At 47.4% G+C, this 17,625-nt stretch overlaps 1 protein-coding gene across 12 annotated transcripts in view; it reads left to right on the top strand.

Annotated features, from left to right (window-relative positions):
• Positions 1-17,625, top strand: part of PUM1 (pumilio RNA binding family member 1) — a 993,892-nt gene that overhangs the window by 878,266 nt on the left and 98,001 nt on the right. For all 12 annotated transcript variants that reach the window (XM_078681891.1, XM_078681883.1, XM_078681895.1 and 9 more), the window contains one exon: positions 17,429-17,550. In XM_078681891.1, coding sequence (XP_078538017.1) covers positions 17,429-17,550 — 122 coding nt within the window. The remainder of the gene's footprint in view (positions 1-17,428; positions 17,551-17,625) is intronic.

Genomic DNA, 17,625 nt, shown 5'->3' with positions numbered 1-17,625 from the left:
GCAATGTGCTTTTTAAAATACCCCTCACACACTAAAAAAATCCAGTAGTGTCATGCTTCATCATTGGGGTCTTCCCGTCCCTCTACGGGGCGGGGCGTGCTACGACCTGACCGACTACGCGGGAGCACTAATGTGGTGACAGGACTATGTGATGGTGCAAGGTGGGTGGTGTCAGTGAAGTGTAGGGACCTAACGATGTGTGGGAATAAAAAAGTTAAAAATCCTCTGGCTAGTGGAAAAAAACAATTTATTCACTTCCCTAGCTGGGGACGTTAAGAAGGGGGTTTTGGGGTTGAGCTGATCGCTACAACCTGGTCTACATGTTTCGTAGGCAGTCCCCTACTGCCTACTCATCAGGACCTTCTAATGGTCCCTACTGGAACAAAGCTCAGTTGCTAAGTGTTGTCAGCCTGTCTTCCTAAAAACTAGCAGTAAAAATCCACTGTTAGTTTATGCTTCAGGGCATGAGCTGGCCCCAGGGAAGCAAAAAAATATCAAAAATGATGACCTGAATGCGGTCTCTGTAAAGAAAATAGGAAAAAAGAGGGAGAAAAACACAGATATTTACATTTGTAGCTGTGGTTTTTTTCTCTCTGCGCTTTCATCATTGTTTGCGCCACAATTCCACTCATCATATTCATTTACCCATTGCATAAAGAATAAACTCAAGACTTTATGGACAGAGTGATGGTTCAATCTGCCATCCCCTGGCTGTTCGTGAATATCGCCGAACATAGGAGAAAAACACAGATGTTTACATTTGTAGCTGTGGTTTTATCTCTGCGCTTACATTATTGTTTGCGCCACAATTCCACTCATCATATTCATTTGCCCATTGCATAAAGCCTAAACTCAAGACTTTATGGACAGAGTGATGTGATGGTTCAATCTGCCATCCCCTGACTGTTCCTGAAAAATCACCGAACATTGTGGTGCCCCTTGTAATTAGGGCTGTTTCAATCTCCACACACACACACTCTCATAACTCAATGCATACAGCGACACCCCACAGGGTTAAAAACGAGGAACCCGATTTCTTATACTGGTCTTAGAATTAGTCATTGAATCAATAAAAGTCCCCAAAACGGGGCACACCCCAACTTATGAATGATTAACAATACATACTGCTGTGGCAAGCGTGATATGCCCCATGAGCTGACAATCGGTAGGAAATCACCGCGGCGCTCTGAAAGAGAGAAAAGCACGCCCTTAGCGTCATAAACAAACACCCTCTGCGAAGAGTGAAGCCCATATCTCGAAAAACCAATCGTTTTGAGACCTTTGGTGGAAGTCTATGACTTACATTGTCCGCATAGTCCCTAAGTCTTACTTCTACCCGTGTTGCCGCTCTGTAGAATGCTCGCGTGTGGGGAGCGGTGGAGCATTTAAGCTGTACTGCGCGCTGGTGGAGTCTATTCTGAAACACTAGCGCGCTAACCCAAAATGGCCGCCCGCAATGGAACGCGGGTGTGCCACTGCGGAAGTCTTGCTTCCATGTCCATTATTGCTCATCTTTTACCCACCCATCGGGGATTAGATAGCATTTAATTATCAGTGATGGGATCACTATAAAACGATTATTTAACCATCATTGATAGTGATATTTCTATTTCCTTAGAATTATGGGAAGGCCAATTTAATGTGAAAAGGTCGTTACTGAGGATTGGATGACCTGAACTGCGTTATAGGTTGGATTACTAAATACGGGGAACAGATATTTCTAATAATAGGACCTCTGCCCTATTTGTGTTGCCGATTTACTCCCGTGTTAAGAAAAAGCAATGTTGGGTATATAAGCTGGACAGCGGGGTTAGCTGATTACATAAGCTTCGGTGGACATAGTTTATTGGGGTTTAAGGTATGACCACTATGGGGTTATTGTGCACTGTTGTTACACCACAGTCACACTGTGTTTCGAAGGGTGTGGTCTCCGCATGCAGATAATTTTGGGATCGTGGTGGGGACATATATCTTTAAATTAGCCACGGATAGGGGGGTGCCTCTGAGAGGGGAGTGGGTACAGGTATTCTATAACTGACCCCATGCAATTTCATCGTTCAACCCATGTTTGTTGGACTGGACACGAAAAACCCATCTCTGTTCCTTTTCCAGGAGATGTTTTTCGTTGTCAATCTGTTCAATTATAGTCCACAATATGTCTTCAGGTTTGTGGCCACTCTCTAAGAAATGGTTTGTTAGTTTAGTGCTGGACTTCTTACACTTGATTGTGCTTTTGTGCTCGCCTATTCTCAACTTCACCGCCCTGCTCGTCATGCCAATAAATTCGAGCTTGCAGGGACAGGTAATGAGATAAACGACATTGGAACTGTTACAGTTACTGAATGTTCTTTGTTCCCATGTTGTACCGTTGTTGAAGGTCAGTTTCTTAGAGAGTGGCCACAAACCTGAAGACATATTGTGGACTAGAATTGAACAGATTGACAACGAAAAACATCTCCTGGAAAAGGAACAGAGATGGGTTTTTCGTGTCCAGTCCAACAAACATGGGTTGAACGATGAAATTGCATGGGGTCAGTTATAGAATACCTGTACCCACTCCCCTCTCAGAGGCACCCCCCTATCCGTGGCTAATTTAAAGATATATGTCCCCACCACGATCCCAAAATTATCTGCATGCGGAGACCACACCCTTCGAAACACAGTGTGACTGTGGTGTAACAACAGTGCACAATAACCCCATAGTGGTCATACCTTAAACCCCAATAAACTATGTCCACCGAAGCTTATGTAATCAGCTAACCCCGCTGTCCAGCTTATATACCCAACATTGCTTTTTCTTAACACGGGAGTAAATCGGCAACACAAATAGGGCAGAGGTCCTATTATTAGAAATATCTGTTCCCCGTATTTAGTAATCCAACCTATAACGCAGTTCAGGTCATCCAATCCTCAGTAACGACCTTTTCACATTAAATTGGCCTTCCCATAATTCTAAGGAAATAGAAATATCACTATCAATGATGGTTAAATAATCGTTTTATAGTGATCCCATCACTGATAATTATCAGTGATGGGATCACTATAAAACGATGCTATCTAATCCCCGATGGGTGGGTAAAAGATGAGCAATAATGGACATGGAAGCAAGACTTCCGCAGTGGCACACCCGCGTTCCATTGCGGGCGGCCATTTTGGGTTAGCGCGCTAGTGTTTCAGAATAGACTCCACCAGCGCGCAGTACAGCTTAAATGCTCCACCGCTCCCCACACGCGAGCATTCTACAGAGCGGCAACACGGGTAGAAGTAAGACTTAGGGACTATGCGGACAATGTAAGTCATAGACTTCCACCAAAGGTCTCAAAACTATTGGTTTTTCGAGATATGGGCTTCACTCTTCGCAGAGGGTGTTTGTTTATGACGCTAAGGGCGTGGTTTTCTCTTTCAGAGCGCCGCGGTGATTTCCTACCGATTGTCAGCTCATGGGGCATATCACGCTTGCCACAGCAGTATGTATTGTTAATCATTCATAAGTTGGGGTGTGCCCCGTTTTGGGGACTTTTATTGATTCAATGACTAATTCTAAGACCAGTATAAGAAATCGGGTTCCTCGTTTTTAACCCTGTGGGGTGTCGCTGTATGCATTGAGTTATGAGAGTGTGTGTGTGTGGAGATTGAAACAGCCCTAATTACAAGGGGCACCACAATGTTCGGTGATTTTTCAGGAACAGTCAGGGGATGGCAGATTGAACCATCACATCACTCTGTCCATAAAGTCTTGAGTTTAGGCTTTATGCAATGGGCAAATGAATATGATGAGTGGAATTGTGGCGCAAACAATAATGTAAGCGCAGAGATAAAACCACAGCTACAAATGTAAACATCTGTGTTTTTCTCCTATGTTCGGCGATATTCACGAACAGCCAGGGGATGGCAGATTGAACCATCACTCTGTCCATAAAGTCTTGAGTTTATTCTTTATGCAATGGGTAAATGAATATGATGAGTGGAATTGTGGCGCAAACAATGATGAAAGCGCAGAGAGAAAAAAACCACAGCTACAAATGTAAATATCTGTGTTTTTCTCCCTCTTTTTTCCTATTTTCTTTACAGAGACCGCATTCAGGTCATCATTTTTGATATTTTTTTGCTTCCCTGGGGCCAGCTCATGCCCTGAAGCATAAACTAACAGTGGATTTTTACTGCTAGTTTTTAGGAAGACAGGCTGACAACACTTAGCAACTGAGCTTTGTTCCAGTAGGGACCATTAGAAGGTCCTGATGAGTAGGCAGTAGGGGACTGCCTACGAAACATGTAGACCAGGTTGTAGCGATCAGCTCAACCCCAAAACCCCCTTCTTAACGTCCCCAGCTAGGGAAGTGAATAAATTGTTTTTTTCCACTAGCCAGAGGATTTTTAACTTTTTTATTCCCACACATCGTTAGGTCCCTACACTTCACTGACACCACCCACCTTGCACCATCACATAGTCCTGTCACCACATTAGTGCTCCCGCGTAGTCGGTCAGGTCGTAGCACGCCCCGCCCCGTAGAGGGACGGGAAGACCCCAATGATGAAGCATGACACTACTGGATTTTTTTAGTGTGTGAGGGGTATTTTAAAAAGCACATTGCGCTCTCATCTTTACTACCCTAAGAGAGAGTATTTTCACTATTTTTTCACCACCAAAAAATAAATAATACAAATATATCACTACACATTGATAGAATCTCTTTGTTTATGTAAATCAGTTTGGAGGGTGATTCTGTCAATACCTCTGCACTTCCTCTATTGTTTTGGAAGTACTTTGGCAGTAGTCATGGCAGTGTTATCACGGGTCGGATAGGCTTCCACCCATTTGCTGAAGGCACATACAATGACTAATACGTACTTCAAGCCTTGGCACCTCTCTAATTGGATGTAATCCATCTGGAGAACCTCAAAGGGGTGGTCGGGGATCCCAAACCCTCCCCGGGGTACCACAGTTCCTTTCCCGGGGTTGTGTTGTAAGCAGATAAGGCACTGTTGGACTAGGCGTTTGGCTGAGTCGGGGATCTTGCCGTTGTGCCAGACTTTGGAAATGAGTTCAATCATGGGGGCAGAACCTATGTGTGCAGGGGAATGTGCCATTGTCAGTATGGGGATCAAGTATGCATCAGGCAGCAACCATTTGTTTGTGTCCTTTGTCCGCCAGCAGCCTTCATCGTCCCTTAGACCCACCCGTGCCCACTCAGTCAGTTCGTGTGGTGTGCTGGTCGATTGGATATCCCTGATCGTTTCCCTAGCGTTGGTCCATTTTTCTGCTTGCGACCTGGTCACATACATGCGTGTCGTGGCCCTATTCTCAGCTGTGGTTCGGGCAGTGATGTCGGCTAGTGCGTTTCCCTGTCCAACTAAATCTGTCACCTTCTTGTGTGCCTGACATTTGATCACTGCTAATCGTGTGGGGAGAAGGACTGCTTCAATCAGGGCGGAGACTAAATCTCCGTGAAGGATGGGTGTACCATGGGACGTCAGGAATCCCCTTTCCCTCCACAGGATCCCAAAATGATGAAGTACCCCGAAGGCGTACTGACTGTCCGTGTAAATGTTCGCCGTGGTTCCTGCTGCTATGATACATGCTCGTGTGAGGGCAATTAGTTCTGCTGCCTGTGCGGATCGTTGTGTGATGCAACCAGTTTCGACTACTGTTCGAGCAGTCGTTACCGCATAGGCAGCAGAAGTGGTGCCGTCTGGGAGTTTGATGCAAGAGCCATCTACCCATAGCTCTCCGTCAGGTTTTGTGAAAGCAACGTCTCGGAGATCAATTCTACTCCTAGTCTGCTCGTCCGTGAGAGTCACGCAGTCGTGTATAGGGGGCACATCGGGGTCATTTTCGGGCAAGGGTAACAGTGTAGCAGGATTCAATGTCGTGCATCTCTTCAGAGTGATGTGGGGCGCAAGCAAAGTCAATTCGTATCCTGTCAGTCGTGCACTAGTCAGGTGTTGAGTCTTTGTCTGGTTCAAAAGCGTGTCAACTGCATGGGGTACTAATACTGTGAGAGAGTTCGAAAGTACAATTCCCTCACTGTCGGATAGAGACAGCAGCAGCGGCTACTGCTCGAAGGCAGGCAGGTAGAGCTCTGGCGACTGGATCAAGAGTGGCAGAGAAGTAGGCACAAGGGCGCTGTTTGGCGCCGACGGGCTGGGTTAGAACGGACAATGCGCATCCCTCCCTTTCGTGAGTGTAGAGGGAGAAGGGCTTGGAGTAATCTGGTGTTCCTAGAACGGGTGCCGAGCAAAGGGCATCTCGCAACTCCTTAAAGGATGCTTGGCATTCAGGGGTCCACGGGAGTGGGAACGGAACATCTTTGGCCAACAGGGAAAGTAGGGGTTTTATAATGAGACTGAAATTTGGAAGCCATTGTCGGCAGAAAGAAGTAAGGCCTACTAATGAACGGACTTGCTTCTGTGTTTTTGGAATAGGGGTGTCTAGGATGGTTTGGATTCGGTCGGGTGTAAGTTTTCTCCCTTCTTTGGACAGGAGATGACCTAGGTATGTTACTTGGGACTGACAGAACTGTAGTTTCTTTGTGGAGACTTTGTGGCCATTCTCCGCGAGAAAGTGCAAGAGTTGGATAGTGGCTGTGATTGCAAGTGGAGTGGTGTCGGCCGCCAAAAGGATATCATCGACATATTGGATCAACACCACTCCATCTGGTAGCTGGACGGCGTCCAGCTGCCTTTTTAGGGCCTGGCTGTAAATGCTGGGACTTTCAGTGTAGCCCTGGGGAGCTCTACAAAATCGGTATGAACGGTTTTTTAAAGTGAAGCCGAAGAGATAACGGCTGTCTGGATGGATGGGGATAGAGAAAAATGCATTTTTAAGATCTAGAACGGTGAAGGTGGTGGCAGTGGACGGGATGAGTGTCAGAATGGTGGCGATGTCTGAGGCTACGGGGTACTGTGGCACCACCACTTTGTTGACTTCTCGCAGGTCGATGATGAAGCGGTACGCTTTCTCATCCCCCTCACCTTGCTTCTTAACAATGGGTAGGATAGGACTATTGCAGACATTACTAACCACTTCCTCTACCACTCCTGCATTTACCAAGGACTGAATAATCGCTACCAATGCCTTCTCGCCTTCGGGCGATATCCGGTACTGTGGGAGTTTCGGGAGTATTGCATCTGGTCGAACAGTTATGTGTACAGGATCGATCATTATTCGTCCTACATCCGAGTCGTTTCTGGCCCATAGGTGCAGGGGTAGCGAACCGAGCAAGGATAGGTCAGCATCTGTTAAAGTGTACATATGTCGTGCGGGGTAGGGTCCGGACATGTTTGGGTTGTCGTACAGGATAACTCGGACTCCTTCCGGGGAACAACTAATAGTAGCTCGGAAATGTTTCAGTAAATCAATACCCATAATAGCGTCAGGGGAGTTGGAGGAGAGCAGAAACGTCGTGTCAGTGGGATTGTTTCCTAGGTCAAAGGAGATAGGTACAGACAGGGGATTAGTGGAGGGCGTCCCATCGAAACCTATCGAGGTAATGTGTGAGCCAGACAAGGGTGCCCTTGGAATCAGTCGTTTTGATAACACACTACGTGTCGCTCCAGTGTCTACCAAAAATGGAGACTTTGTACCCAGGACCTTAGCAGTGACATAAGGACCTTGCTGGTCAACACAGAGCTCGACTGGATCCCTCCCTTGCCCCTGGCAGTCCTATGCAGAGTCGTGATCATTGTAGCCATCGGACTGTTGGCACTGATTCTGTCGGGGGCGGTCAAATGTGTTTGGTCTACCAGATCGGTCATTGGTGGTGTCGTGGGTCTGTCCTCGTCCCTGCCCTCCAGTTTTGGGGCCATTTGCCATGTCCCTTGTCTCTTTATTTTTAATCAGTTCCCGAAGGGCTAGGCATTGAGATTTCCAATGTCCAAATTCTTTACAAAATGCACATTGGTTCTCATCAAGGTCGGTTCGTGGAGCGCCAGGGGTGGGGTTGCGGTCTCTAGGGGTCGAATTCCTAGGGGCATTTGACTGGTAGTTTCCCCTATACCGTTCCCTCCCTGTGGTCACTCCCTGTAGTTGTGCAATCATTACTCGTTCCTTTAGGTCCTTTTTCTTTTTCTCAGTTGCCCTTTTGTTCTCGTTCTTTTGGTGTTCGTAATACTGAGCCATCTGAAGGATAGCTGCAGGTTTAGAGGCTCCCCAACTACTTTCGCTAGTCTGTAACTTTTGGGAGACCTCTTGCGATAGCCCCTTTACGTAGTTCTGCACGAATAGGTGTTGTCCGGTTGCGGTGGTCATGTCTTGGCCACTGTAGTCGGAGAACACTGTTTCAAATCGTGAGAAGTATTCTGATACGTCCTCCTGAGGTTTCTGGCGGCAGGCTGTGACTATCGACCAGTCTACCTTCTTTTCTGGGATCAACGTTTTTAGCTTCTGCACTATTTTGTCGGGGAGTTCCAATATGTCTTTTACAGGTTTCTTTCCGGGCTCTCGCTGCCTATCTAGTTCGAGTTTTGTCCAGGTGTGTCCGAACAGATCTGTGTGGTCGGCTCTCCGGATTTGCTTCCACACATCAGCCGGCAGACACAACCCGAAAAACAAATCCATGTCCGCTAGAGTCATTATGGTTGAGCCCAAGGCTGTGCCTAATTCGGTATAGAATGCTGTAGGGTTCTTTCTTAAATCGGGCAGGGTTTGTCTAAAAGTTAAAATATCTTGCCGATCCCATGGTTGGTAAACCCAGTTGTACACAACCCTCCCTTTGGCATCTGCATGGTTGATATCATCGTTTGTTCCCTGACCTCTTGGGGGAACCCAATAGGGGGCGGCTTCTCTGATAGGCATCATGGCGTTGGCTGCTTCTAATGAGGGCTCAATCGTCTCAGGGACTGTGATCTTGACCTCTGGTTTCTGTGCCGCGAGGTGGCGGAAGACCTCAAGCGTTTGCATGAAGAGGTCCGTCACATCGCTTTCAGCCCCATCTCCGACATCAACCCTTCTATATAGAGCCGTCACTTTAGCAGGACCCTTAGTCTGGTACCTATCCTCATACGCGTTCAGGGTGTGGTAGCTGAACCGTAAAATAAAATGCCGTCTGTGACTACCGGCATGCGAGTTGTGCATATTCATCGCTCTCTTTTCGTTCTACCAGGGTTTTTGCTATTTGGTCGATTCCATCCCGCTCATCTTTGCTCAACCTGTTTGCCCTGGCCGTTAGATGCCTGCTGATCTCATGCTCATCTGCTGTTGTTACCAACGCGGTTGGTGCGAAGGCCGTAAGAGCCGGGGCACTAGCGCTATGGTCACCTATGTCTGCATTTTGAACTGGTGAGTGTTGTGCTAGAGGTTGGCTGGGAGCATAAGGAGGAGGCATGTAGATAATTGGAGGACCGAGCAGTAACTCGTCATTTGCTCGCTGTTTGGAGGGAATCTCCGGGTAGAGTGCAGCGGTGGTCCTGACAGGGCATTGACCTGTCAGTCCTGATTCTTGCGTTTGTTTAACTTTCTCTCTTCTTCTTATTTCTTCATCTAGTTCTTTTGCGGCTAGATGGGCTGCTTTTCGTAATTCTTTCACTGTTTTTACTTCCTCTCTTTTCCTGCGATGGTCTGCTTCTTTGCGCCACATGCCAATACTAACGAGCATAGTGGGCGTTACCTTATTTATTTTTACAGCTGCTTCTAGTGTTTTTATTTTATTTTCATCAAAAGAACCTGTCAGTGGCCACTGGTTTTTAGGATCCCTTTTTGTATATTTATGCCATAACTTACTATAAGCTATAGCGACTAGTCCTTGCTTAGTAAACATGTCCTTATTAGGGGTGCCCTCCAGTGGAGCTGGATGGTTCATCTCTAATAAGCGGTCCGGGTTGACCCAACTATGAGCCAATGGGGAGAAGATAGGCATGACGGATTACAATGGGGGGCAAAAGCCTGCACTACCTATCTTTTCACTATTTGCAAAGACTGGACAGAATATTCTATTCTACGCTGTTTGCAAACAGAGAATACCTCCAGAAAGAACCAATTCCAAACAGTCAATGTTTGGACAAACAATCAATCAATGAGGAACGAAATAGGTACGACGTGTTAAAGGTTTGCGTTACCTACCCTTCACTCTCTGCAAAGGGAGAGAGAATATTCCCCGTTTGCAGGCAGAGAAGATTCCTAAGAGAACCAACTTCGAACAATTCAATGCTCGATTCAATCAATCAATCAATGGGGAGAAAAACATAGGCACGTCGTGTTAAAGTTTTGCGTTGCCTACCCTTCACTATCTGCAAAGACTAAACAGAGTATGGCGATTCTGTGTTTGTTTGCAAATAGAGAATCTCCCAGAAGCAATCAATAGGTAATACTAGTATTTTCAAACAATCAATCAATCAATCAATTTCGCAATTTGTCGTGTGTCACGACCTTACCCGGACCGCATGGACAGTTTCTCGTCTTCCGCTTCCAGCGCCTGATCGTCCTCTATTCTCTGTTGCTATCGCGGCACTCCTGGTGGTTCCCAGTCAGGACCGTAGATCACTCGGGAGAGGTCTGCTCGGAATCAGTGAAGTTCAGATGATCGGCTGTCAGACGAGGGTCTATCGGACAGGAGCTCTTCCGATCGTTGCAGTCGTTCACTCTGTCGTCGGGACCTCTCCCACTGGATCCACGTGTCGCTGATGGGCCCCGCGTTTGGGACGCCAATTGATAAAGATCAATTTACAATGGTCAGGCGATTTCAGTAGTTGCTTCCTAAGTTAAATTTGCCCGGCGTGAAAACGCCTCTAATACCATACGAAGTTATTCAATAAAGAGGCAAGCGCTGGAGACTGGAAGACAGGAAACAAGTTTTATTCCGTCGGAGTAGAACACGTCAGATCGGACAACAAGGTATCGTCTCGAGGTGCTCTCTCAACCTCTCTGAGACCTGGTCTTTTATACACTGGTTTAAGACATGTGAACGTCCTTTATTACAACAGGGACATTGTAGAGCATGAGACTGACATCAGAACGATATCCCCGACACCCCCCAGTTCCAGCCCATTCCAACACATGACAACAGTAGAGACCCTTTCCCCTCATATGATTGGGAGGGGGCTATCACGCAGCTGAGTGTTCTGCCGATCTCTTTTGAATGTGTGCGTCTGATCGAATCTCCGGGGGTGGGGATGTCATGATCAATAGTGGCCTCTTTCAGGAGAGGCGAGCGCATGCAGTAATGGGCAATAAACTGTATCCTCGGGCTAAAGGATGACCAGCAGTCAATGCTGACGTTCAGGCTCAGAGGAAGGGGTCATCAAAGGAGGGGTATTCATGGACGGGAAGGAGGTGTTGGTCAGGCGCGGGGTGCGATTCCCTGGGACAGAGTCATGGGAGGGGAGGGTTCATGACTTGTTCATGCGAGTGCGGGGGCAGCCAGGGTGCGCGGGGGAAGGCTTGCATGGTCAGGGAAGTGTGCTGACGGGCGATCGTGAACAGGGAGACCATGGTACCTATAATGGCTGTCGTGTATGCTCGTACGTGGGTCTGCAAGATGGCGTAGATGATGTTCAATACACGAACTAAAATTCCACATCGTTACTGCAAGTCCACTGCCTGCATTGTAGACGCATATAATATTTATTAATTAGCCTCGTGCGCCAGATCGCCACATATCGCCTCAATACCTGCTGAATTATACTCATTAGCATATCACCGTAGCGCGAGTCGCCCATAGCGCGCTGCAACGCTCTTGTAATTTGTGCTGCCTTTATTTCACTTTGTACCTGATTGTGTCATTATCATAGCGTTTTACAATTAATGTGCCCCAACCCTGCATCGCTTTTGGCTGACTGCCATTTTGGTTTGATTGTTGTTGTTTTGCCTTCCCTCCCCGGCTCTCCACCCCGCCTCCCGCCTCCCAGCTGCTCCTCCCTCCCCCCTCCCCTTCCACTATCCACATATGACAGATGCCTCCGCGCGCAGCGTTGACGCGCAGCGGTCGCGCCGAAGGTGCGCCAAAGGTAAGCCCGTCTACGCCCGTCCGCGCCTGGACCGCGCCCAGCGCCAGACCCCCTGGCCCCCGCAAACCGCACTCCTCCCGCATAACGTATGCCGCCGCCACCCTCCTAGCCCTTAACCCCGGACGCACACCACAATGCTACGAAGCCTCCCCAGGAGGTACCCACGGTCCCTTCGCCTGCCACTCCTGCAAGTTCGCCTGCATCAAGACCCACACCAAATCCATCAGCACCCGACATCGCCATAGCCATCCCGGACGCTTACAAGATCATCCGAAAAGACCGCATCAACCAAACAGGAGGAGGCATCGCCATCGTCCATAAGAACACCATCAGAATCACGACCAGCTTCGACGATAACCTCGCTACCGCCGAACACCTTCACTTCCAGATCCACACCGACCCCAGAACCACACTTAGAGGCACCCTCATCTACAGACCACCAGGAACCCGTAAACAATTCAGCGAAGACATCACTGACTTCATCAGCCCACATGCCCTCCCCTCCGAGAACTACATTCTACTGGGAGACTTCAACTTCCACCTAGAAAAGAAAAACGACAGCAACACCACCACCCTTCTTGACAACCTGGCCAATCTTGGACTCAAACAACTCGTTGACACCCCCACCCATGTAGCCGGACATTCGCTCGACTCTATCTTCACCTCCTGCAAACACATCTCCTTCGATCACACCACAGCTCTCCATTGGACGGACCACAGCTGTGTTCACTTCAGCTACAAAACTACCACGATCCACAACCCCCCACAACCTATTCCCCGAAGAAACTGGAACAAAATCACCACCGACCAACTCCTCACATCGCTCAACCAAAACCCTCCCACCCTCTCATCGGACCCAAACGAAGCTGCCATCAAACTCAAACAATGGATCACTCTCAGCTCTGACGAATTAGCACCTTTGAAAAACCACCAAACCAAACAGGGTAGCAAAAAGGCCCCCTGGTTCAACGATGACCTTAAGAAATCCAAGAAACTATGCCGTACTCTCGAGAAAACATGGAGAAAAAACCCAACCACTGACAACCTGACCACCTTCAAAGCATCCACCCGCAAACACCACCAATTGATCCGATCCACCAAGAAAGCAGCATTCAAGGATCGACTCGACAACAACGCCCATAATAGCAAGGAACTTTTCAACATCGTAAAAGAATTTACCAACCCCACCGCAGCCTCAAACGACATTACTCCCTCTCAAGACCTCTGCGATTCGTTATCCTATTTCTTCTACAACAAAATCGCCGACATACATAACAGCTTTAAGAACATTTCCAAAGAACAGTCCACTCCACCCACATCCGAACCTAAACCGCTCTCTAACAACCTGAGCGCCTGGAACCCAATCACCACTGAAGACACCATCCGCCTAATGAACTCCATCCATTCAGGTTCGCCAACCGACCCCTGTCCCCACCACATCTTCAACAAAGCAGACTCCATCATCGCACCCCATCTCCGTGATGTCATCAACTGCTCCTTCAACTCCGCTACCCTCCCAGAAAGCTGGAAACACGCCGAACTCAGCGCTCTCCTGAAGAAACCCACAGCAGACCCCTCTGAACTTAAGAACTACCGCCCCATTTCCCTCCTCCCATTCCCTGCCAAAGTCATTGAGAAAGCCGTCAATAGCCAACTCGCCGCCTTCCTTGAATCCAACAACTCTCTCGACCCCTCACAGTCTGGCTTCCGAGTCAAACACAGCACCGAAACCGCCCTCATTGCAGCGACAGACGACATCCGATCGCTACTGGACAACGGAGAAACAGTTGCCCTCATCCTACTCGACCTCTCCGCCGCCTTTGATACGGTCTGTCATAGCACCCTCATACAACGCCTCAGCAACGTCGGAATACAAGGAAAAGCCTTGAAATGGATCATCTCGTTCCTCGCCGGGAGAACCCAGAGAGTCCGACTCCCCCCATTCAAATCAGAGGCCACCGAAGTCATCTGCGGAGTACCACAAGGATCATCACTCAGTCCCACCCTCTTCAACGTTTACATGAGTCCCCTCGCATCCATCGCGCGACAACACAACCTCAACCTCATCTCCTACGCTGACGACACCCAGCTGATCCTTTCCCTCACCAAAGACCCCAACACCGCCAAAACCAATCTTCATGAAGGCATGAAAGAAGTAGCCGAATGGATGAAAAACAGCCGCCTAAAACTTAACTCAGACAAAACGGAAGTCGTCATCCCCCTCTGCCTGGGACGACTCATTGTGGCCATTGGCCCTGGGCACAGCACCCATACCCACAGACCACGCACGTAACCTAGGCTTCATCCTAGACTCCTCCCTCTCGATGACCAGATAAGTCAACGCCGTCTCATCCTCTTGCTTCAACGTACTTCGTATGCTCAAAAAAATCTTCCGTTGGATCCCCACCGAAACAAGAAAGACTGTCACCCACGCACTGGTCACTAGCCGTCTAGACTATGGAAACACCCTCTACGCCGGAACCACAGCCAAATTACAGAAAAAACTCCAACACATCCAAAATGCATCAGCCAGACTCGTTATTGGACATCCCTCGCCAAGCTCACATTACCGGCAACCTGAAAGACCTCCACTGGCTTCCCGTCAACAAGAGAATAACGTTCCGTCTCCTCACCCACGCACACAAGGCCCTCTACAAACTAGGACCCGAATGCCTCAACACACGACTGTCCTTCTACACACCCACCCGCCAACTAAGATCCTCCAATCAAGCGCTCGCCGCAGTTCCGCGCATCCACAGATCCACCATGGGAGGAAGATCCTTCTCCTACCTGGCGGCCAAGACCTGGAATTTTCTCCCCACTCACCTCCGCCTCACACAGAACCACATTTCCTTCAGAAAGGAACTTAAAACCTGGCTATTCGATAAATATTGCACCCCCTCCCACAAGCGCCTTGAGACCCTCTGGGTGAGTAGTGCGCTATACAAATTCCTGAACTTGAACTTGAGCCGACAGTCACAACAGATCCACATCCACAAGTGCTTCAACCATTCTTCCAAATGTGGGAACATCCACAGATAGATCTGTTTGCCACCCACGAAAACGCAAAATGCCAAATCTTTACATCCAGGTTTCCACACCCACGGTCGGAAGGGAATGCGATATGGATGAATTAATCAGGCAGATTTGCGTACGCTTTTCCGCCTCTCCCACTCATTCCACTAGTAGTGCGCAAGCTCAGACAACAGTCTCTCAAGCTAATACTAGTAACTCCCACATGGGCATGCCAGCCGTGGTTCACCACACTACTAGATCTCTCACTAGTTCTGCATCGAAAGTTAAAGCTCACACTGTTAACACAGAACCATGGAGAAATAAGACACCCAGAACCAAGCCAACTGAATTTGGCGATCTGGTTTCTGAAGTCTTAGTGTTTGGTTACTTAAACCTGCCACCAGACTGTATGAACATAATTAAAGAAGCTAGAAGACCCACTACCAGAGTGTGTTATGCCGCTAAGTGGAAAAGATTTGCAATATATTGTAACAATAATCACATTGATCCACTGGATGCTTCCATCCAAAATATCATTTGTTACCTTTTACATCTACAAAGGTCTAATTTGGCCTATTCTTCCATAAGCCTGCATCTGGCAGCAATTGCAGCCTATTTACAGAATAGGCACCATCTATCTCTCTTCAGAGTACCTGCAATAAAAGCATTCATGGAAGGATTACAACGACTAATCCCACCTAGGTTATCACCTGCTCCGATATGGAACCTAAACATTGTCCTTACAAGACTTATGGGACCCCCTTTCGAGCCTTTACACAAGTGTGAATTGCAATTCCTAACATGGAAAACTGCTTTCCTTGTTGCCATCACCTCTCTCAGAAGAGTTAGTGAAATACAAGCATTCACAATACAAGAACCATTTTTTTCAAATACATCCTAATAAAGTGGTTCTTAGGCCTAATCCTAAATTTCTGCCAAAGGTTATTACTCCTTTTCATCTTAACCTATCAGTAGAGCTACCGGTGTTTTTCCAAAACCCGGACTCTGTGGCAGATAGGGCTTTACACACCTTAGATGTTAGAAGAGCCCTGTTATACTACACAGATAGGACTAAATCCTTTAGAAAGACAAAACAATTATTTGTATCTTTCTCTCCCCCACACAAAGGCAACCCCATCTCTAAGGGGGGAATCGCCAGGTGGATTGTAAAGTGTATACAAATATGCTATCAAAAAGCTAAATGTACACTAACAGTTTCCCTAGAGCACACTCCACTCGCAAACTAGGAGCCTCTAAGGCTTTCTTAGGAAATATACCACTGGAGGACATATGCAAGGCAGCAACTTGGTCTACACTGCACACCTTCACTAAACACTAGTGTGTTGATGTGCAGGCCAAACAGCAAGCTGCAGTGGGCCAAGCTGTCCTTAAAACACTGTTTTAAAATACTGCAATGGATACAAGCGACCACCGCTAGGGGAGACACTGCTGCACAATCGATGCAAGTGTACGATCTGCAGCTCATATGCCTCGAACGGAAAATGCTACTTACCAGTATGCATCTGTTCTTGGCATGTAGAGCTGCAGATTCGTACACGCCCTCCCGCCTCCCCGGGACTTGTATCCGTTCCAGTTCTCATCTTATTTAGATGCCCACGCATGGACATCCTTTCTCTTTACTTCTACTAACTCCATCATTTCCTATCATGGCGAAAAACAATCGGAGGATGGAGTCGATGACCATGTGCAGTATTGTCCAAGGGAGGAGTCACCTATCTTGTGACTACAAAGACTTCTTCCAAGAAGACAACAACCTGCAATCATCCGAGCCCAACACCAGGTGGCGATCTATTGCAAAAGTGTACGAATCTGCAGCTCTACATGCCAAGAACAGATGCATACTGGTAAGTAGCATTTTCCTTACAAGTATGCAAGCCTATTTTGAGTAACATTGAGAATGAGTGAGGTTTTGTGTCCGTGAGTCAGAGTAAGAGTCACTGCAAGTAAGATTTGATGCAAGTGACAGTGAGAAAGAGTAAGTGTGAGGCTGCATGAGTTAGAATGAGTGCCCGTGCGTTAGTGTCGCAGAGTGAGAATGCCTTTAGAAGCATGTAACATACGTCTTTCATAGAGCTACAATAATATTTCTGCCAAATATTGTAAAGGTGACGACAAACTCTGCACCTTCTCTCTAGATATATTTGGCTACATGGGGAACTGTCATACATGGTGTGGTTAGAAGGTAGACTATCAGGTTGAAACTTAAGATAAAATTCAGTGGTTATTAACTATCCTACATGCGAAATTTCATTCGTTATCAGGATATGGCACTTGACAATTATAACTGAGGTTTAATAACATTCAAAGAAACATGTCTTTTTCATAAACGTGGTTAATTGATCTATGATCGGCAACATGTGGTTTTTGTGAGATCCCTGATGGGGAACTAGAGAAGGGCACAGTCCTATTCTGCAAACTGTTTCATAATTTGTCCTTCTTTCTTTTTAATTAGGATCAATATGGGAACTATGTGATCCAGCATGTACTAGAGCATGGGCGTCCTGAGGACAAAAGCAAGATTGTAGCAGAAATCCGAGGCAACGTGCTCGTATTAAGCCAACACAAGTTTGCCAGGTATGAAAGAAAGGATGAAGGAAATTCCACAAGATTCTGTAATTATTTGAAAATGCAATATATTGTGAAATTTCC

The sequence above is a fragment of the Lissotriton helveticus genome, chromosome 3_1 (genome assembly GCF_964261635.1).
Source record: "Lissotriton helveticus chromosome 3_1, aLisHel1.1, whole genome shotgun sequence".
In the NCBI taxonomy this organism is placed as follows: domain Eukaryota; kingdom Metazoa; phylum Chordata; class Amphibia; order Caudata; family Salamandridae; genus Lissotriton; species Lissotriton helveticus.
Note: the sequence above shows the minus strand (reverse complement) of the source record. Positions and strands in the feature narration are given on the sequence as shown.